This window comes from Nerophis lumbriciformis, linkage group LG03, assembly GCF_033978685.3.
Source record: "Nerophis lumbriciformis linkage group LG03, RoL_Nlum_v2.1, whole genome shotgun sequence".
In the NCBI taxonomy this organism is placed as follows: domain Eukaryota; kingdom Metazoa; phylum Chordata; class Actinopteri; order Syngnathiformes; family Syngnathidae; genus Nerophis; species Nerophis lumbriciformis.
The window spans coordinates 13149981-13173725 of NC_084550.2; the positions used below are offsets into that span (position 1 = coordinate 13149981).

The 23745-nt window shown below is 38.8% G+C and overlaps 1 protein-coding gene across 2 annotated transcripts; it reads left to right on the plus strand.

The window, feature by feature from the left end:
* The first annotated feature begins 114 nt into the window (after positions 1-114).
* Positions 115-23156, plus strand: cmpk (cytidylate kinase). Of its 2 annotated transcripts, none has more exons than XM_061934001.1 (6): positions 115-391; positions 6271-6417; positions 11094-11246; positions 11328-11404; positions 16169-16265; positions 22530-23156. In XM_061934001.1, exons 1-6 carry the CDS (start codon positions 260-262, stop codon positions 22569-22571), a joined length of 648 nt encoding a protein of 215 aa, XP_061789985.1. In that variant the 5' UTR covers positions 115-259; the 3' UTR covers positions 22572-23156. The 2 variants fall into 2 exon arrangements, with proteins under 2 accessions (XP_061789985.1, XP_061789993.1); XM_061934009.1 differs by having other exon boundaries at positions 345-488.
* The last annotated feature ends 589 nt before the right edge of the window (positions 23157-23745 follow it).

Consider the following 23745-nt stretch of genomic DNA (forward strand, 5'->3'; position numbering starts at 1 on the left):
ATGCTGGAAAGACATGGGAGTGGCGTCACCCGACCTCTTGTTTGGAGAGAAAAAAACACACACACACACACACGCCCGTGACGTCACAGCAAACCGTGCGCTCATTGGCCCGGCGAGCTCCATTGCGGAAGTGGTGGCCTTTGGTTCTCTTTCACACGTACAGTGACACGCCATTCGACGACTCGGCGCCGGGCTTTACTCTCCTTCGCGCTTGACCGGTGCGGTTCACTTTCCCCGGACCCCGCGTGGCCGTTTTTTTATGCTCGGTCGTTTGGTTAGTAACGTAGCACAGAGGCTGCCGAGCGTGTCGATGATGACGAAGCCGCAGGTTGTGTTCGTGCTGGGCGGGCCTGGCGCCGGCAAAGGGACCCAGTGCGCCAAAATCGTGGAGGTAGGCTACAAAGAGATGGCGGGAGTAGAACAAAATCAACCCAAGCTTTAGCCAGACATGAGTAAAGAATAATTGGTGGATGTCAGGATCAGCGTGGGTAAGTATAAACCGCAGCGTCTTTGACTTCCGGTTGTCCTCTAAAATCAACCTGTGCTTTAGCGAGCTAGCTAGCAGCCTTGCTAGTTGGCTACTTTGCATTTGCACAGCATCCGTGTGACGTCTAAAAATACATTTTAACTACTCATCAAATTAATAAAGAGCCCTAGAACGGACCAAAATCACAACTATTGTATAGTAGTAGCTAGGGCTGGGCGATATGGCCTTTTTTTAATATCTCGATATTTTTAGGCCATATCGCGATACACGATATATATCTCGATATTTTGCCTTAGCCTTGAATGAACACTTGATGCATATAATCACAGCAGTATGATGATTCTATGTGTCTACATTAAAACATTCTTGTTCATACTGCATTAATATATCATACCTGCCAACTACTCCGGTTTTCCCGTAATTCGTACGGTTTTCATCAACCTATTCCGGGTTACGGTTGCAGTGATAAAAAATACGGTTTTTCATTAATTAAAAAAAAAAAAAGGGTGAAAACTACGCGAATTACACCTTGTGCAGACAAGATTTTTCGATCGGACACGGAGGAATTAGCGATGTAAAAGACCACGTTGGGACAAAAAAACACAAGTCTAATGCCGTTGCTAGCGATACAAGTGGAAAACTTTCAACGTTTTTCGTCGCCCAAACAGATTCTTTGGATGTGATAAATGCCGAAGTTTTATTTACGGAGGCAATAATTGAGCATGGATTTCCAATCGCACTGGCTGATCACATGGGACAGTTAAATGTTTGTAATGCAACCTTTAAAAATCATTACGCGGTGATCGCGGTCCCAAAAATAAACTTTTCTTGCATGATAATGTCCAGAAAAATTCGCTTTATATTACTATAGAGTCCTTTTAACGAATGAGTTTGATGGTTTATCACAAACTTTAAATGAAAGAAGTCCTTTGTTCTCCTGCACCATGCATATGCGCTTTGGCCTTGCTTCGTGTTTGGTGCGCAATCCTGTCGGCTGTATTTCACAGCACGACATACTGTTAAAAGTGTTTATACTATTTATGCTTTCAAGTCCAAGTTGAAGAAATCTTGTTAAATGTTGACAGCATAACTACCAAAATACAGAAGTATGTCCTTAATATTTTTGCAGTGCTATTTCTGTTGAAAAGTTCAAATGATTACATTAGAGATGTGATGTGCCACTTTTCAAGTGTCTGATGGCTTCAATTAATTTTCATTAATTTTTCATATTTTGAATTCTTTTGAAAGGCTTACAAAAAAACTACATTTGAATTGTAATTCCATGCTATTGACAGGACTATTAATTTTAATGAAGTTAGCTTACCATGTTTACAGTATGATAATTGTGATAGAAATGTGAATTTTAGGCACAGAATATTTTTTACAATTGAACAAGGCTGTAGATTATACAAGCTTGGACAGAAAGTTAATAATGACACCAATTTTTTTTTTAATGGAATTGTTTAGTACTGTTTTACCATTTGTTTACTGTAAAAAGTGTTTATACTGTTTATACTTTCAATTAACAAATTGAAGTCTTGTGAAAGGTTGACAGGATAACTGGCATTAACTGTCAAAATAATTTCAAACTATTGCAGTTAGCTTACAGAATAAACATGCCAATCAACCCATATGATTTTTGCTGTAATATTTTTGTTTTGAAAAGTCACTGTGACTGATAGAAAAGTGATGGTTTTAGCAACATTTTAACCTGTCTGAATGCTAATAATCATTTTGCGTCGGGGGGCGAAGCCCTGAACCCTACCCCAGGACTTTGTCCTGGACCTACCGGGGCCTGCGGCCCTTGGACCCTGGCTACTAGGTTTTTCTGATTTCAAAAGTTGGCAGGTATGATATATGCTCATTTTAAACTTTCATGCAGAGAGGGAAATCACAACTAAGTCAATTTAGCAAAACTGTATTTATTAAACAGTTATTAAGCAGTGGCACAAACATTCATGTCATTTCCAAAACAGAAAGTGCAAGATTGCCAGAGACATTTTAAAACAAGCTATAAGTGTCACATAAAAATGAGCTGCTTATCAAATAGTATATGTCCTACGGTGTTGGTGTGGAAATAGAAGCTTCGGCATTTAGTTGGTGTGGCACCGAACGGAGACGTTGACATGTAAAGACATATTCCCGCTTGAAGCCAAACCACCGTCAGACGATGGACCCCGTGCTGTTTTTCTTGGGTATTAATTCTTCCTCCATTTGTTACGAGATTCGCACCTTCTTTCTCTCGTATTACCACTCTAACTACACCGTTAGCTGTTAGCATCACAGCTAACGTTACTATGTCGCTACCTGTCTGGGAGCGTGTGACGATGCTCACGTGACAGTATGTGACGTATGTAAGAAGGTGCGCTTGTTTTAGTCTCTGTGAGAAACGCATGCAGTTTAATGCCCCGCAGCTAAAAGCAACTGCGTGAGAACGTATACTCGAATATCACGATATAGTCATTTTCTATATCGCACAGAGACAAACCCGCGATATATCGAGTATATCGATATATCGCCCAGCCCTAGTAGTAGCCATATATAGTCAAGATAAATCGAGCAGGAAACAACCGCCTTTTCATATTTCATGATACAAACCGTATCCGTTTCGTTTGATTGCAGTTTGTGTGTAAACGTCAGTGCAGTGTTGGCGCTAGGAATCTTCAAAATGGAGTCCTGGGGACCTCATCAAGTCATAATTGATTGATTGATTGATTGAAATTTTTATTAGTAGATTGCACAGTACAGTACATATTCCGTACAATTGACCACTAAATGGTAACACCTGAATAAGTTTTTCAACTTGCCACTTTTTTGTAACCGTTTTGAAAACAAATGATAGATGTATGTATTATCCTGTTATATCTCACATTCTATATGCAGCCATGCTTCCGTCAGTCTACCCCATGGCAGCTGTGGCTACAAATGTTGGTTTCCTCCACTAAGCACGTTAAACCCAGATTCCGATCTAACAAAGGTCAACTCATTCTCCTTCTATGCCACATCAATATGGAATGCACTCCCAACAGGTGTAAAAGAAAGAGCATCTCTATCCTCCTTCAAAATCGCACTAAAAGAACACCTCCAGGCAACTTCAACCCTTAACTAACACCCTCCCCCTTCCACATCCCACCTCCCCGGATTGTAAATAATCAAATGTAGATACTTATTCTTATGCTTTCTGATCTCTCTCTCTATGTCCACTACTTGCTGTACATATCCTACCAAGTCAGTCCTACACTGTTTCAATGTCCATTTTTCTGATGATGCAATTGTTGATGACTGAAGTGTTGATATCAACCAAACCTAACCCGCCCCCCTCCACATCCCACACCCCGGATTGGAAATAATGTAAATAATTCAATGTATCATCTTGTCATCTTGTGTGATGACTGTATTATGATGATAGTATATATATAGTATATATCTGTATCATGAATCAATTTAAGTGGACCCCGACTTAAACAAGTTGAAAAACGTATTCGGGTGTTACCATTTAGTGGTCAATTGTACGGAATATGTACTGTACTTTGCAATCTACTAATAAAAGTCTCAATTAATCAATCAATTCTCACTTCTCTGTGAAGCGCTTTGAGTGTCTAGAAAAGCGCAATATAAATCTAATCCATTATTATTATTATTATATTGTATTTTGGAAAAAGGGTGTCATAAACGTCACTTCATTCATTAAAAAAATAACACAAAAGAAAACAAATGCAGTATTTGTGATCGATAAAGCGAATCAAAATTTAAGAAACTACCAGAAAGTGCATTACTTTGAAGTCGACCAATAATATAAATAAAGTTCCTTGGGTGAATAATGTAAACTCACTAGACAGGTATGTTTTAGCGCTTTCATGGCAAGTTTACTGACAGATATAAGTAAGAACTTTACACTACGTTATATTAGAAATGGCACTAAAACATTTACTACTAAAACATTTTGATAGATTTTTGAGCGCTGTGTGTAATGTTCTATATTTTCAATGGAACAGTTAAAATGTTGGTGTTGTTTACTTGAGACTTATCGCTTATGTTTGACTGCCATCTACTGGTCACACTTATAATTACAACCTGTACCAAATAAAATAGTGTAGCGTCCCGGAAGAGTTGGTACTGCAGGTAATTCTGGGTATTGGTTCTGTTGTGTTTGTTGTGTTGCGGTGCAAATATTCTCTCAAAATTTGTTTGTCATTGTTGTTTAGTGTGGTTTCACAATCTGGCACATATTTTTGACAGTGTTGGCATTGTTTATACGGCCACCCTTAGTGTGACATGTATGGCTGTTGAGTAAGAATACATGGGATGTTTAAAATCAATATGATCATTAAAATTGCCTATGATAATACTGAAGGACAGATTTTCTTGACATCTTCATTTTAAGACCATTTTCACCCCTTCCAACGCTTCATTGAGATGGTTAAGCTCAACCTTGTAGTTCGGAAGATACAACAAAATGCGCCGTAATCGTTAAAAAACCCAAAACGTGGACTTATGGAATTTCGCGTCCTTTCTGAATTCAATGCGTAAAAAAACACAAAAAGTGCGTTAGCGCCAACACTGCGTCAGTGTACATATCTTACTTGCACATATTAGCATCACAAAGTCTCAACAGCACACCACATACTGTACACAGATGCCATTCAGCAAACATGTTTTAACTTTTTTTTTAGTATCCCACTTATTTGTTCATGTGTGACTAACTGTGTCTGTTACTAATGGACTCAAATCTATTTCTGCCATTGCCACATAAGTGTGGTTGCATGCACTGACTGTACACATTAGTGCAAGTGTGTGTATTGCTGGGTGTTGGCTGCTAAATATCCTTGTATGGTTTTCGGGCCAGAATGACAAGTGTACACACAGGCTCTATTCATTTAGAAGAGAACCAGCATTTTCCCGGATGTAACTCAAGTTCAGTTTGTGCAAGGGACTGAGCGTACAGTAGTACCTCAGCTTTTAATGTTACTGTGTTCCAAAAGGTCAGTTGAAAAGCAAATTAATTAAAGTGAAGCTATTTTCCTCCATAACCCACTAATGTTAACACAAAACACTTTTTCATAGAGAACCATTACTCATAGAGAACTCTAAGGCTCTCGTTGACTTTGATTGGACTGTTACTGTAAGCGTAGAGCTGAAGATCATGGGTTTGATCCCTGGGTTCAGGGGGTCTCCGGAGTACCCGGAGGGAACCCAAGCAGTCACGAGAAGAACATGCAAACTCTACACAGAAAGACCCCGAGCCCGGGAATCGAACCCAGGACCTTCTTATTTTTTGTGAGGCACACGCACTAAGCCCTGTACCACCGTGCTGCCCTATTAAAATACAATTTAAAACCTTAACAAATTAAAATGGAAGAAGATAAACATAATTAGACACTCAAATATAAATGACATGGCTCTTAAGAAGCCAGAACAATATTTTATGTTTTTCCTGCTAAGAAAGTGTGTTGTGTCTGTTTTATTTTCTTAAATAAAACTTAATAAAAGTTCAGTACGTGTATACTTGTTTAAGGTATGTGTTTACTTTTTACTATCATAATGATAACCATGATTTTGGTAACAATAACCGTGATATGAATACATTCCTATTGGATTTGATAGACTCCATTTTTCAGCCGCAGTCAATTAAAAAAAGCACAGACCGAATCACTAATGTGTTTGATTGTACTAAAATTGTATTTTACTTTTAAACTCTTCTATCTGTTGATCTGTGTTTGTTGTGTTATACTTTTGTGTCAATTGGAACCAAATTTAAAGCTCTCTGTTGGTTTTTACCTCAGAACTACAACTACACCCATTTGTCAGCTGGAGACTTGTTGAGGGCAGAGCGAGCCAGAGATGGATCAGAGTTTGGACAACTCATTTCCAGTTTCATCAGAGAAGGCAAAATTGTCCCTGTGGAGATCACCATTAACTTACTTAGAAAGGTAAGCTTACATACAGTAAGTGAACAAAGCTAAAGCCTTGAAAAAATGTTTATAAGCCAAGCCTAAGTAGTAGGGAGTGCACAAAAAATACATTCTCTTTTGAATTGTGATTGTTATTTATCCTGGTTCTAAATCGATATATTAAACTATTAATATACCTTTTTAAAAATAAAACAAGTTTTAGGTCATTTACATGCAACCAGAAGAAGCTTTTCCAACCTGAAGTTTCATTATAACTATAATACCAAATAATACATTGCAAAAATCAATTTGAATCGAGAATTAATTCTGACTTTAAATAGTCATCCCAGGAATCGGATAGAATTGTTAGATTCCCAAAGATGCACACCCCTACTAAGCAGTGCAGTTTTCTTCAGTACAATATTTTATGTGCTTGGTTCTTAATAGTAGGTTAAAATTAGGGCTGTTTCCATCAGGGTTTTAAAGCTGCAGATTCTGATATAATTATCCACCAGGGAGAGTGGCCGATACCTATAACATGTAGTATTTGATTTAATTATGGTGAGTGCAGTGTAACAGTAAAACAATATTTAAACGACTGTGGGCTATAGAGCGCACCGGTATATAAACTGGGCCCACAAAATTTTAGTGGGGAATTTTTTCCCATATATTAGCCGCACCGAACTATAAGCCGCAGATTTATACGTTGTGAAATTAGTTATTTACACAGAAAGGTTCTGTAAATGTTTATTTACATACCATACCGTATTTTCCGCACTATAAGGCGCACCTAAAAACCACAAATTTTCTCAAAAGCTAACAGTGCGCCTTATAACCCGGTGCGCTTTATTACGATTAATTTTCATAAAGTTTCGATCTCGCAACTTCGGTAAACAGCCGCCATCTTTTTTCCCGGTAGAACAGGAAGCGCTTCTTCTTCTACGCAAGCAACCGCCAAGGAAAGCACCCGCCCCCATAGAACAGGAAGCGCTTTAAGCAACCACCCGCCCCCGGAAGAAGAAGAAAAAACGCGCGGATATCACCGTACGTTTCATTTCCTGTTTACATCTGTAAAGACCACAAAATGGCTCCTACAAAGGACAAGGATCCGGTTCATAAAAAGACGCAATCTCTCCATCCGCACACGGATTACTACCGTATTTCACAGCAACTGATATTCCTGTGGAACGGGAGCACGTACGGTGAATATTCGCACCACAGGGAATGAGAAGTCATCCTTCACTGTGGTTCTAGCTTGCCATGCTAACTTCCACCCATGGTGATATTCAAAAGGAAGACCTTGCCAAAAGAGACCTTTCCAGCCGGCGTCATCATAAAAGCTAACTCGAAGGGATGGATGGATGAAGAAAAGATGAGCGAGTGGTTAAGGGAAGTTTACGCGAAGAGGCCGGGTGGCTTTTTTCACACAGCTCCGAAGGCGAACACACCTTCACTAAGACGGGCAGATAGCGCCGGTCGACATACGCCAACATCTGCCAGTGGATCGTAAATGCCTGGGCAGATAGTTTCGGTCACAACTGTGGTCCGAGCTTTCCGGAAGGCAGGATTCACAGAACTGCTGCACAACAACAGCGACACTGAATCCGATGACTTCGACGAGGCGGAGCCGGCCATTTTTGGATCCCACGCTTGCGCAACTTTTCAATTCGGACACCGAAGACGAAGAATTCGAAGGATTTACGAATGAAGAATAACTTCAGAAGGTGAGCGCTATGTTTATTTTGTGTGTTGTGACATTAACGTTCGAGCAACATTATGTTGCTATTTATTGCTCTACACCATTTTGAATTTTACTATGTTTGTGATTGCACATTTGCGTACATTTTGGGACAGAGTTGTTAGAACGCTGGTTTTCAATATATTATTAAAGTTTGACTGAACTATCTGACTGTTTTTTTGACATTCACTTTAGCGCAGCGTTTTTTTGACATTCACTTTAGCGCAGCGTAGGCGCGGCTTATAGTCCGGGGCGGCTTATTGGTGGACAAAATTATGAAATATGTAATTCATAGAAGGTGCGGCTAATAATCCGGTGCGCCTTATAGTGCGGAAAATACGGTAATTGTTTCCAAACGGTGTCTGTAACGACAGTAAAACGGATGATCAGACAAAACAGAAGTAATCGTCATGGACCCACTAGCTGCAGAAGCAAGCTCTGCAGTCAGTTAAACAGACTCAATAACGCCACAGTGACATCTTTGTGAATTTATTGAGGAATTTGTGAAACTGAAACAATACAAAAGTAATGCCATTGTAAGTTAGCATTGGCTAATACGCTAACAAGTTTTCGAGTGTCTGTGTTATTAGACACTCGAAAACTTGATAGCGTATTAGCTAATGCTAACGACGATCGCTTCATTACATTACGATAGCACGTACAAATATACATTAAAACACTTCTACAGACATCACACATGGGACGGTTTAGTAAGTATAAATAGTTTTAGTTTTAGTTAAAGTCCAAATATTGCCAAGGGGAGCAATAGAAAACAGCCAGTTGGAGAGGTAGCGTTGTGAAAGACCTCATAGTAAGCACCTGAAATAAATTAATATGGTGGGGATCTTGACATTATTTGCTTGGTGCTGCGATATATTTAACACTTCATAATACCTCTGGCACAGTCACTACAGAAAAAACATTATGTGAGACATGTATTATTCTACGAGAAATGCTGTGTGTGCAGGAATCTTCCAGCACACAGTTTGAGCTTTACTGACTCCTCTGACAGGCACTGTAATTGCCCTTGTTCGAGCTTGGTTGGGTGTAGTTAGTCAAGTGTGACTCAACCAGTAATCTTTGTTTCTAAAGGAATGGTGTCTTCCTGGTTAGGGTGAAGGCCGCCCCTCCTCAACAAGCCCGGTTTGCCCCAGAAAGAGGGCGTTAGTACCTGTTCTCAACAAAAACTAGCCAGCCACTTGTTAAGCAAGACTAATCTGCTATACCTCTCATCATTGCCTCTCGCAGGCTACCACACTTTTATCTCACAATTGATTTGGGCCATGCTGGTTACTGGGGTTCAATCCCCACCTTCTACCATCCTAGTCACGTCCGTTGTGTCCTTGGGCAAGACACTTCACCCTTGCTCCTGATGGCTGCTGGTTAGCGCCTTGCATGGCAGCTCCCGCCATCAGTGTGTGAATGTGTGTTTGAATGGGTGAATGTGGAAATACTGTCAAAGCGCTTTGAGTACCTTGAAGGTAGAAAACCGCTATACAAGTATAACCCTTTTATCATTATTTATTTGAATTGAATCAGCACCACCCCATATAATGTTGAATTGGAATGATGGTAAAACAAATTCCTTTGAGCCAAGTAACAGGAAGAATGTGGCACGTTTAAGAAAGATCTAGGCTTGAATACTAAAAATACTCCAGAATTTAACACTATTTTTGGGGGGGAATACTTTGATATGTAAAATATTTAAGGAAATGTAGTATTTTCTCACCATTTTTTATACTTTAAGAGTTTTAACGCATCAAATTGAATGTCATTATTCTTATTCGTCAATTAAAATATTTTAGTTGAAATGTTTTCATGAGGTTCATAGTTATAATAATTCGATGAAATAAGTAAAACTGATGTTTAGAATATACTGTAAAGCAAGTGTGTCAAACTTGTTTTTATTGATGGCCACATGTCAATTATAACTGCCCCCAGAGGGCCGCCTGCAACAATGAATATATCCATCCGTCCATTTTCTACCGCTTGTCCCGTTCGGGGTCGCGGGGGGTGCTATAAATGTATAATATAGCCTTGTTACACAATTTGCATAGGAAACTGGTTTTGATTATTAGAATTTGTTTGATCCAGATTGATGGATAATTTGCTTTGCTTGTTGCAGGATAAGATAATATTAAAGCAAACAACATATACACTTGGGATACATGCATTCAGTCAGAAAGTGCTTTATTATTTACAGCATTTTTTTTGCAGGCCACATAAAATAATGCGGCATATCACATAAAATGATGTGGCAGGCCACATACTGTAAATAAAATGTGGCATATCACATAAAATGAAGTGGCAGGCCACATTAAATGGTGACATGGCGGGCCACTGAAAATCATGTGGCTGGCAAGATTTGGGCAAGCCTTGAGTTTGACACTTGTGATGTAAAGCATGATTTTGGAATACAGCAAAATAGAATTTGACTTTCTTCAATTCAAATTGGAATTGCAGTTGGACTTCCTGTTTGCAACCTCTTTTCAAATTCAAGGAGTTCAATTGGACTTTGGGAAATATTCTCAATTTAATTCGGAATTTTATGCTGCTTAGCTGCTTCTGTTTGGCGTCATAACCGTTGTGTAATGTGTATGTGTCAAATATGTTAACATTTTTTTTTACTTAATCAAATAAACTAGTGGGGGTAACATTTTTTTTGACAACCCTAGGTATTAATTTTAACATTTTAGCTTCATTTCATTATACAATTTTGTTCTAATTTTGCATGTTTGCTAGTTTTTGTTTTGTTTGTTTTATCCTATAATGTGCCATGGGCCCATAAACAATACTACTGAGCTGCTTGCAGTGAGCTCATAATTCCACAAGATGGCAGCGATGCACCAATGTTTGATAACTGTCCCTAGTGACAGTCACCCATGTAAAATGAGAAATGGATCTCTGAGACAAGTAAAATAGTGTTTCAACGTGCACACCATTTCAAACAAGATAACGTTTTGTCCTCTCCTTACAGGCAATGCAGGAGACCATGCAAAAAGATGAACAAAAGTACCGCTTCCTCATAGATGGCTTTCCTCGCAATGAGGACAACCTTCAGGGTTGGAAATCCGTTATGGATGGAAAAGCAGATGTCAGATTTGTGCTTTTTTTTGACTGCAGCAATGAGGTGCGTCACAGAAACGCCATCGCGACGTCGTAGATGAACTATCTCTGCTTCTTGACACAACTCCGTCTGACTCTTGGGCAGGTTTGCATCACAAGGTGTTTAGAACGAGGGAAGAGCAGTGGACGCACAGATGATAACAGAGAAAGCTTGGAAAAACGGTAAGCTCTTTATGCAATAAAATATGAATATCACTCCTTAAAACTATTCTACTACACCCGGACGGGTACAGTAATGAACAATAGTTTTAAGAATCTTCTGTATTAGTGATTATAAACAGCTTCTTTACGGGAAGGAATAAAGTCAATGCATTCAACTCAAAAACAGAATGTAACACAATAATAGCACAGACCTGGAAATAAGGGAAAATTACACAAAAAAATCAACTGTGTCATTTCACATTGTTTTCTGCATGTTCAACTTTAATCCCCCTCTAAATGTGTTTTGTGTTAATATTTTAGGGTGTCTAAAACGAAGTGTGGTTATTTCAGACAGGAAGAATTGCTTCGGTTTTTTGTCTGATCTTTTTTAAACGGACTACTAACAAAAAACGGGCCACTCTTGTACATACATATTGCGTAGTAAATGTTGTGTTTATCTATTGTCCAAATCTTTTTACAAATGTTTCAGTTTTTAATAGGTGCAATGGAGGTAATGGGATTCGCTCTATTTCACCTATAAAGCTCTCTTTAAAACATCTAAAACCTTCATCATTCTATATACATGCTGTAAGTATATATTTAATGTAGTACAGCCACATTCATAATAACATGTACAGTGGAACCTTGATTTACAAACTTAATTGGTTCTTCAACATGGTTCATAAATGCAAAAGTTTGTACAGTGAAACAGTTCCTCATAAGAAACAATTTAAACATAAAGGGTTGCAGCCTCGACAAAAGTCCGTATTTTAGTTCCATCCATACGGCCATCTATTTTCTGCTGCTTATCCGAGATCTGGTTGCGGGGGCAACAGACTAAGCAAAGAAGTCCAGCTCCTCCTGGGATCCCAAGGCGTTCCCAGGCCAGTCTTCCCAACGTGTCCTGGGTCTTCCCTGTGGCTTTTTACTGGTCGGACGTGCCCTAAACACCTCCCCAGGGAGGCGTCCGGGTGGCATCCTGACCAGATGCCCGAACCACCTCATCTGGCTCCTTTTGATGTGGAGGAGCAGTGGCTTTTCTTTGAGCTCCTCCCGGATGGCATACTTCTCACCCTATCTCTAAGGGAGAGCCCTGCCACCTGACGAAAGAAACTCATTTTGGCCGCTTGTACCCGTGATCCAGTCCTTTCGGTCATAACCCAAAGCTCATGACCATAAGTGAGGATGGGAACGTAGATCGACCGACTCAGCTCCTTCTTTACCACAACGGATCGATACAGTTTCTGCAATACTGAAGACGCTGCACCGATCCGCCTGTCAATCTCACGATCCCCTCTTCCCTCACTCGTGAACAAGACTCCGAGGTACATGAACTTCTCCACTTGAGGCAAGATCTCTTCCCCAACCCGGAGATGGCACTCCACCCTTTTCCGGGTGAAAACCATGGACTCGGACTTGGAGGTGCTGATTCTCATCCCAGTCGCTTTACACTGTTGCGAACTGATCCAATGAGAGCTGAAGATCCTGGCCAGATGAAGCCATCAAGACCACATCATCTGCAAAAAGCAGAGACCTAATCCTGCAGCCACAGAACCGGATCCCCTCAATGCCCTGACTCCGCCTAGAAATTCTGTCCATTAAATTTACGAACAGAATCGGTGACAAAAAGCAGTCCTGGCACTCACTGAAAATGGGTCCGACTTACTGCCGGCAATGCGGACTAGGCTCTAAAACTTGCCAAGGGACATGTAAGCAATTATTAACATTGCTGTATGTACTGTATACTTTTGACCCAGCAGATTTGCTCACATTTTCAGTAGACCCGTAATAAATTCATTAAAGAACCAAACTTCATGAAGGTTTTTTGTGACAAACATGTGCTCCAATCACTCTATCACCAAAAACTAAGAGTTGTAGAAATTATTGGAAACTCAAGACAGCCATGACATTATGTTCTTTACAAGTGTATGTAAACTTTTGACCACGACAGATAGGCTCCAGCACCCACCGCGACCCCAAAAGGGACAAGCAGTAGAAAATGGATGGATGGATGTATTTAACCACACTTGTTAACTGTCGGCTGGTTGTGTTTCAAGTATGGTTGTACAGTATACTGGTACTAGTATAGTATCGTGGTACTAATTAATCAAAAACGGTACTATACTCTGTTTGAAAAGTACCGGTTCACAATTTATTTATTTTATTTTTAACGGGCATGACATTGCTGGGTTTATGAGCAGAGGCGCATGTTCGGCAGCGCACAATCACAGAGTACTTACAAGCAGACAGTGTGTAGACAGAAAAGGGAGAACGGACACATTTTGGCCTAAAAACAGACAATAAAGGTGAAGTTATAACACTGAAACGTCCTCAGGAAGAGGTGCTTTAAGACATGGCTAGCTAACTAGCAGCGAACATTCATTCGCAGTCGGCAGTGTTTTAGCTACTTTTAAATCACTAATCCTCGCCTCCATGGCAACAAATAAAGTACGTTTCTTACAAGTATCATCCCTGCAGGACGAGGAATAGCTAAACGTGCTTCACTACACACACAACAGTTCACTGGCGTCACTGCTAACAAAAGCTGAATGTAAGCAAATGCCGTGGGTGGATCTACACCTGACATCCACTGTAATGATACCAAGGACAATAGCATATCTAGTCGATACTACTATGATTACATCAATATTTTTTAATGTCACAAAATCTTTTTTCCTTTTTTAAAAATTCATATGATGTTTATAAACTCAGTAAATATGTCCCTGGACACATGAAGACTTCTAGTTTCTATCCTAGAGCTGTTATTGCCCTAAACTATGCACTTACCTGAACACTCACCACTTTATTACTTGCTTACCTCTGATAGAGATCTGCTGTGCAATATGTTTTTAACATTTTATTATGTTTTTAAATTTTAAATTGTTTTATCATTGTTGTTGTCTTAAGACTATTTTATGTAGGTTTGTTTTAAAAGCACTGAGCTGGATTGCTGTCCAATTTCGTTGTTTCCATACAATGACAATAAAGGTATTCTGATTCTGATTCTGAATATGACCAATGTATGATCCTGTAACTACTTGGTATCGGATCGATACCTAAATTTGTGGTACCATCCAAAACTAATGTAAAGTATCCAAACAACAGAAGAATAAGTGATTATTACATTTTAACAAGTGTAGATAGAACATGTTGAAACGGAAAATAACCAGATATTAACAGTCAATGAACAAGTGGATTATTAATCAATTTTTACAGTTTATCCTTTAAAATTTGGACAAAATAATAGAATGACAAATGACACAATATGTTACTGCATATGTCAGCAACCAAATTAGGAGCCTTTGTTTGCTTATTTACTACTAAAAGACAAGTTGTCTATATGTTCACTATTTTATTTAAGGCCAACATTGTTCTTTGATTGCAATAAGAAACATGTTTAATGTACTGTAAGATTTTTTGCTAAAATAAAGCCAATAATGCAACTTTTTGTGGTCGCCTTTTTTTTTTTTTAGAAAAGTATCAAAGTATCGAAATACATTTTGGTACCGGTACTAAAATATTGGTATCGGGACAACCCTAGTTTCAAGTGGATGTTTAGGTTTGACGTATTTACGCACATTCGGCAAACTGACTCTTCGGTTTTTATATACTCCCCTTGTTCCAAAGTTAAAACTAAAATAATCCCACACTGGTGTGGTGGCATTTGGTTTTGTGATCATTTTGTCCATGTTAGCTGCTGCATGCTAAGTAGTTACACAGTCAGTTACTGCCTCGCCACACAAAGGAAAACAACCCTTAATGAGGACAAGAGAATTCATCCCCTTCTTTTCATTCTGCTATGGCAGAAATGCGTGTCGCTGCTGAAAGCGACTAAAAACGTGAATGCTCTGGGAGCATGCACATTGCGATTTATAGACACTGAAAATGATTCCTGGGTGCGGCCACCGCTGCTCCCCACTGCTCCCCTCACCTCCCAGGGGTTGAACAAGGGGATGGGTCGAATGCAGAGGACAAATTTCACCACACCTAGTGTGTGTGTGACAATCATTGGTAGTTTAACTTTAACTTTATTGAAAACTTACTGACTTAACTTTCATTTATTGTCGGTTAATCAACTTTTTGAATATCGGCCGTGGCCTAAGTATTGTTAAGTGCTAAACAAGAAATACAAAGTACGAACATAATAAAACAAACAGTGTACAATGTCTACTCTCACTGAGATGCTGACAGATGTTTGTATCCCGTTTAGATGAAGAATTAATTATAATCATCATTCAGGTAAACAAAACAACAAAAATCCCCGAAACGAGCGTCTTTTGTGTCTTTTTGAATATTAAAGTTGACCAACGTCTTGGTTTATGGCCACAATTTTCTACTATACATGTGAGAGGCATGATTCATAATCTAGAATTAACTTTTACGAATTTAGAGGCGATGAAGCAACTCACTGGGTCAATATGGCAACAAAAGCTAGTTAGTTAGCTAGTGTTAGTTCCTCAAGGTTAGCGCTATAATAACAATATCGCCAATACCTGTTTAATGTTCAGGTCACGACATGTAAATGGAGTATTGTTGGCGGTTTTTGGATGCTTTTTAGAGGTCTAAATGGGTGCAATAGAATAATCCTAATAGCTGCATTGTTAGCCATCTCGTACTTGCTATATATTCCGAATTAGAATGCATAAAACAAGAAAGACCTATGTGTTCTTGTCTCAAATAGTAATTATGAATTAATTGGCAAAATAAAATAAAAAAGTTCAGTTACCCGTTTAAAGTAGTCTGCATGCATAAAATCAATGTTTAGTCTTTCCTTTTCTAATGCAGAATTCAAACATACCTGCTGTCGACACGACCGATCATCGAGCTGTATGAGAAGGACGGCAAGGTGCGCTGTGTGGACGCCTCTCATTCTGTGGAGGAGGTGAGTCTACTCATGGACTGTAGGGAAACGTCAATGAGGACGAAGCTGCCAAAATGCAGCAGAAATAAGAAACTTTACGACGTAAACGCAATAAATAAAGCCGTCGAATACAATGCAACCACAATTTACAAACTTTTAATTGGATCTTAAATAGAAAAGTTTTTATTTTAAAGAAAAATTCTCCATAAGAAACAATGTAAACATGATAAATGGGTTCCTACCTTGATTAATTTGCCTATTTCAGTAAAGGTTTGTACATGTTGAACACATTATAAAGCACTACACCGTACTGTATATAAATGAGACACTACTTGCCCTTCACATTCATATTATGCTTTTAATCTGTGGGGTTTTGCAATGTTGTTAAACATGCAGCACACAACAATGCTAAGGATACTTCCTGAATGTTTGAAACTACACGTTGCTTGTCCATTTCTTTCTTTGGACTCATTGAGCTAGCAAAACAATAAAAACAACTGCAAAAAGGCGATTAAAAACACTTAAAAGGTACACAAAGCAGCTCAGAGTTTAACACATAAAGGCACTTTTCACATACAAACCCTGTTTCCATATGAGTTGGGAAATTGTGTTAGATGTAAATATAAACGGAATACAATGATTTGCAAATCCTTTTCAACCCATATTCAGTTGAATGCACTACAAAGACAAGATATTTGATGTTCAAACTCATAAACTTTATTTTATTTTTTTGCAATTTATAATTAACTTAGAATTTCATGGCTGCAACATGTGCCAAAGTAGTTGGGAAAGGGCATGTTCACCACTGTGTTACATAGCCTTTCCTTTTAACAACACTCAATAAACATTTGTTGAACTGAGGAATTCTTTCCCATTCTTGCTTGATGTACATCTTAAGTTGTTCAACAATCCGGGGGTCTCCGTTGTGGTATTTTAGGCTTCATAATGCGCCACACATTTTCAATGGGAGACAGGTCTGGACTACAGGCAGGCCAGTCTAGTACCCGCACTCTTTTACTATGAAGCCACGTTGATGTAACACGTGGCTTGGCATTGTCTTGCTGAAATAAGCAGGGGCGTCCATGGTAACGTTGCTTGGATGGCAACATATGTTGCTCCAAAACCTGTATGTACCTTTCAGCATTAATGGCGCCTTCACAGATGTGTAAGTTACCCATGTCTTGGGCACTAATACACCCCCATACCATCACAGATGCTGGCTTTTCAACTTTGCGCCTATAACAATCCGGATGTTTTTTTTCCCCTCTTTGGTCCGGAGGACACAAAGTCCACAGTTTCCAAAAACAATTTGAAATGTGGACTCGTCAGACCACAGAACACTTTTCCACTTTGTATCAGTCCATCTTAGATGAGCTCAGGCCCAGCGAAGCCGACGGCGTTTCTGGGTGTTGTTGATAAACGGTTTTCGCCTTGCATAGGAGAGTTTTAACTTGCACTTACAGATGTAGCAACCAACTGTAGTTACTGACAGTGGGTTTCTGAAGTGTTCCTGAGCCCATGTGGTGATATCCTTTACACACTGATGTCGCTTGTTGATGCAGTACAGCCTGAGGGGATTGAAGGTCACGGGCTTAGCTGCTTACGTGCAGTGATTTCTCCAGATTCTCTGAACCCTTTGATGATTTTACGGACCGTAGATGGTGAAATCCCTAAATTACTTGCAATAGCTGGTTGAGAAAAGTTTTTCTTAAACTGTTCAACAATTTGCTCACGCATTTGTTGACAAAGTGGTGACCCTTGCCCCATTCTTGTTTGTGAATGACTGAGCATTTCATGGAATCTACTTTTATACCCATGTGCCATGATTTAATTTGCCTGTTCACCTGTGGGATGTTCCAAATAAGTGTTTGATGAGCATTCCTCAACTTTATCAGTATTTATTGCCACCTTTCCCAACTTCTTTGTCACGTGTTGCTGGCATCAAATTCTAAAGTTAATGATTATTTGCACAAAAAAAAATGTTTATCAGTTTGAAAATCAAATATGTTGTCTTTGTAGCATATTCAACTGAATATGGGTTGAAAATGATTTGCAAATCATTGTATTCCGTTTATATTTACATCGAACATAATTTCCCAACTCATATGGAAACGGGGTTTGTACATTTACCAAAAAGCAAAGTGATGAAAACTCTCGCTATTATCCCCTCAGGCCTTAAGTTTGAACAAATCCATGTGTGATTTGTGGGAAATTCCGCAGGTTAAAAGGGAACTGCTTTTTTTTGGAATTTTGTCTTATATTCATGTGAGCGAAGGACATGTCTTTCTTTTGTTGTGCATTCTAATGTAATATACGGCAAATATGAGGTGGCTAACAATAAAGCTAATGGGAGTCATGTATTGCGCCCATAAAGCCCTCTGAAAACATACACAAACCGCCAACAATACTCTATTTACATGTCGTGACCTGAACCAAGTATGAGTGATATTGTTACTATAAGCACTAATGCATAAGAACTACTTTTAGCTGCTCCGTGATCACACAGAGCCTACGAGCTTATGTAGCTAATAACATACTGAGCTGCTGCATCACCTCTGAGTTGGTAAAAGGTAATTATTGATTATAAATTATGCCTCTCACTTTTATAGTAGAAGGTTGTGGCCATAAACCGACAAGTTGGTCAATTTTGACATCCAACTTAAACCCGGCAAGATGGCGAGAAAGACACCAAAATACGCAAGTTTGCGTCCGGGCTTTTTGGTTACCTGCTTAAAGATTATGATTAATTCTTCATCCATACGGGAAGTCAGAGATGTGGTTTTTCACATGCCTGTATAAACATTCCACATTCGGCATGCCAGTGAGAGCAGACATTGAACAGTAAGTGATTGTTTTATTGTGATCTTAATTTGTATTTCTTGCTCAGCACTTAGCAATACTGCGACATGCTGTATCTGTTAACCACTCAGCTTCTAATCTTTGTAGTTCATCCTCTGTATATTCAGGCTCAAAAATACAAAGTTTTGGATTGTCATTTGTCCCAAAGTACTAATCGTTGGCTCTCATGAAGTCTGCCATGTTTAGTGGATGTTGTTGTTGAAAGAATTAGCGAATGTTGTGATGTGTGTGTGAAATTAATGTGGCGCTGTATACCTAAAATGACCAAAATACATAATACCGGTAAATATTACTATATTTTCTGGACTACAGAGCGCACAAGATATAAGCCACACTCACAACATTTTAGAAGAACATTTTTTTTTCATATACTAGCCGCACCGTACTATAAAGCCAGTGGTCCCCGACCACCGGGCCGCGGCCCGGTACCGGTCCGTGGATCGATTGGTACCGGGCCGCACAATAATAAAAAAAAAAAAATATATATATATATATATATATATATGTGTGTGTGTGTGTATGTATATATATATATATATATATATATATATATATATATATATATATATACAGGTAAAAGCCAGTAAATTAGAATATTTTGAAAAACTTGATTTATTTCAGTAATTGCATTCAAAAGGTGTAACTTGTACATTATATTTATTCATTGCACACAGACTGATGCATTCAAATGTTTATTTCATTTAATTTTGATGATTTGAAGTGGCAACAAATGAAAATCCAAAATTCCGTGTGTCACAAAATTAGAATATTACTTAAGGCTAATACAAAAAAGGGATTTTTAGAAATGTTGGCCAACTGAAAAGTATGAAAATGAAAAATATGAGCATGTACAATACTCAATACTTGGTTGGAGCTCCTTTTGCCTCAATTACTGCGTTAATGCGGCGTGGCATGGAGTCGATGAGTTTCTGGCACTGCTCAGGTGTTATGAGAGCCCAGGTTGCTCTGATAGTGGCCTTCAACTCTTCTGCGTTTTTGGGTCTGGCATTCTGCATCTTCCTTTTCACAATACCCCACAGATTTTCTATGGGGCTAAGGTCAGGGGAGTTGGCGGGCCAATTTAGAACAGAAATACCATGGTCCGTAAACCAGGCACGGGTAGATTTTGCGCTGTGTGCAGGCGCCAAGTCCTGTTGGAACTTGAAATCTCCATCTCCATAGAGCAGGTCAGCAGCAGGAAGCATGAAGTGCTCTAAAACTTGCTGGCAGATGGCTGCGTTGACCCTGAATCTCAGGAAACAGAGTGGACCGACACCAGCAGATGACATGGCACCCCAAACCATCACCCAACCATGCAAATTTTGCATTTCCTTTGGAAATCGAGGTCCCAGAGTCTGGAGGAAGACAGGAGAGGCACAGGATCCACGTTGCCTGAAGTCTAGTGTAAAGTTTCTACCATCAGTGATGGTTTGGGGTGCCATGTCATCTGCTGGTGTCGGTCCACTCTGTTTCCTGAGATCCAGGGTCAACGCAGCCGTCTGCCAGCAAGTTTTAGAGCACTTCATGCTTCCTGCTGCTGACCTGCTCTATGGAGATGGAGATTTCAAGTTCCAACAGGACTTGGCGCCTGCACACAGCGCAAAATCTACCCGTGCCTGGTTTACGGACCATGGTATTTCTGTTCTAAATTGGCCCGCCAACTCCCCTGACCTTAGCCCCATAGAAAATCTGTGGGGTATTGTGAAAAGGAAGATGCAGAATGCCAGACCCAAAAACGCAGAAGAGTTGAAGGCCACTATCAGAGCAACCTGGGCTCTCATAACACCTGAGCAGTGCCAGAAACTCATGGACTCCATGCCACGCCGCATTAACGCAGTAATTGAGGCAAAAGGAGCTCCAACCAAGTATTGAGTATTGTACATGCTCATATTTTTCATTTTCATACTTTTCAGTTGGCCAACATTTCTAAAAATCCCTTTTTTGTATTAGCCTTAAGTAATATTCTAATTTTGTGACACACGGAATTTTGGATTTTCATTTGTTGCCACTTCAAATCATCAAAATTAAATGAAATAAACATTTGAATGCATCAGTCTGTGTGCAATGAATAAATATAATGTACAAGTTACACCTTTTGAATGCAATTACTGAAATAAATCAAGTTTTTCAAAATATTCTAATTTACTGGCTTTTACCTGTATACATTTTTATTTATTTTTAAAAAAAATTTTTTTTTAAATTAAATCAACATAATAAACACAAGATACACTTACATAATTAGTGCACCAACCCAACAAATCTCCCTCCCCTATTTACACTTGTTCACACTCATTCGCACAAAAGGGTTGTTTCTTTCTGTTATTAATATTTCTGCCTACATATATTTTCCTACATATATCAATATAGATCAATACAGTCTGCAGGGATACAGTCCGTAAGCACACATGAATGTATTTTTGTATCAAAAAAAAAAAAATCACCCCCCGCCCCCTGGTCCGCAGTTACAAAAAGGTTGGGGACCACTGCTATAAGCCACAGATATATACATTGTGAAATTAGTTATTTACACATAAAGACTCTCTAAATGTTTATTTAAATACCTTAATTGTTTAAATACCTTAATTGTTTCCAAACAGTGTCTGTTACACAGCAGTAAAATGGCTGATCAAACAAAACAGAAGTCATCGTCATGGATCCACTAGCTGCGATAGCTAGCTCGACAATCAGCTAAACAGACTCAATAACTCCACTGTGATGTTTTGGTGAATTTACTGAGGACTTTTTTAAACTTTTAACAATACAAAAAGAATGCCATTTTAAGTTAATAATACTAACAAAGACACTTGTAAACGTTAGCATATTAGCTAATGCTAACGCCACTCACTTCATTGTTACACGTCAGTTGTTAAATAGCACATACAAATATGCATGAAAACACTCCTACAGACCTCACACATGGGACGGTTTAGTGAGTATAAATTGTTTTAGTTGTACTGTAAAACTTACAAACATTGCTGGAGACATCCTGGAAGAAAACCAACGCTTCCCATCCAACCTGATGGAGCTTGAGAGGTGCTGCAAAGAGGAATGGGTGAAACTGCCCAAAGATATGTGTGCCAAGCTTGTGGCATCGTATTCAAAAAGACTTGCTGCCGGAGGTGCATCAACAAAGTGTTGAGCAATCGCTGTGATTTTTCACATTTTTAGTTCTAATAAATTTGCTAACATTTAAAAAAAAAAATGCCATTATAGGGTATTGTGTGTAGAATTTTTAGGACAAAAATTATTGATATACAACATTTTAAAATAAAGCATGTAGTTCCCCTTTAAGTGTGCACTGCTGTGAATTGTGAAGCCTCAATCCTAAATGTAGCGTCTTACTCGCTTTTGGTTATTATATCACATATACTGTTTGGCGATTGTATGTTGTGTTGACCATAAATGGACACCATTTGTCTCTTCCAGGTCTTTGCTGATGTCAAATGTGTCTTTGACAAGGAGGGTTGACTTCTCTCCTACGGTCGACTGCACTCATTTTTACCTTTTGACTTTTCTTTTTATCATTTTGCCACTTCATCATGATACCCATGATATTTATACACACATTTACATGTCTTTATACTTTCGGTTACCTTTATGATTTTCATGTTCTCGTCAAATCTGCACTGTTTTTGTGGTTGTGTACAAAATGTAATAATTAGGAGTGTGAACCAATGGGAAGTCGAGCAGCTCGTGTAGAACAGTCTCATCTGCACTTTTGTCTTTCAGCACAGTTTGAGGGCTTTGTATAGGAACAAAATGTTACCTCTGAGGAAAAACGCTTTCTTGCAATATAAATCAGAAAGCTGCTCTGCTTTCAGACCAAACCATGTCATAATGAAAGAAATGCAACCTATTTGAGTCTCAAACAGCTGGTTTTGAAAAATGAAATGCATCATTTGCCTTATATTTCATTGCCAGACTGAGCAAGTAGGGCTTCAATCACTCTGAGGAGTATTTGTCAACTGCACAATGTGCTTCTAGTCATATCCACACCTGAGAGGACTTCATACAGTTTGTTACGTCTGCAAGAAATAAAACAAATCCAAACAATTTCTTCGAATTTGCTCGTTATATTCATTTGTCTGTGTGTCCTAAAACAATATGGATGTGCTATCGTCTCAAATTATTCATACACTTGCCGAAATTTTGATTTAATGTGAATTTTAATTGCTAGTAACGATAAAATAAATTGTATTGTTAAATTCCTTCTTTCAATACCTGCACATCCTCCTCAACTGTTCTAATGTTGAGGTTACCGAGCCCATTTAATGGTACAAAATAATTTCCCCCAAATAGTCAGGGTTTCTTTTTTTAATATTTGTAAGTGCCAAAATCTGACCTGCAAAAAGCCTGGAAATAATGTGCCTTAATAAATCACTGGTTTCCTTCTACCATATTTTTGGGACTATAAGTCGCAGTTTTTTTCATAGTTTGGCCGGGGGTCCGACTTTATACTCAGGAGCGACTTACGTGTGAATTTATTAACACATTATCAAATAATATTATTTAGCTCATTCACGTAAGAGACTAGACGTATAAGATTTCATGGGATTTAGCGATTAGGAGTGACAGATTGTTTGGTAAACGTATAGCATGTTCTATATGTTAGTTATTTGAATGACTCTTACCATAATATGTT

Excerpts from the sequence above, each read along its gene's own strand:
- cmpk (XM_061934001.1), top strand. The coding sequence starts at position 260 with ATGCTCGGTCGTTTGGTTAGTAACGTAGCACAGAGGCTGCCGAGCGTG. Across the intron at positions 6,418-11,093 it reads CCATTAACTTACTTAGAAAG|GCAATGCAGGAGACCATGCA; the intron begins GTAAGCTTACAT and ends CTCTCCTTACAG. Across the intron at positions 11,405-16,168 it reads AGAGAAAGCTTGGAAAAACG|AATTCAAACATACCTGCTGT; the intron begins GTAAGCTCTTTA and ends TTTCTAATGCAG.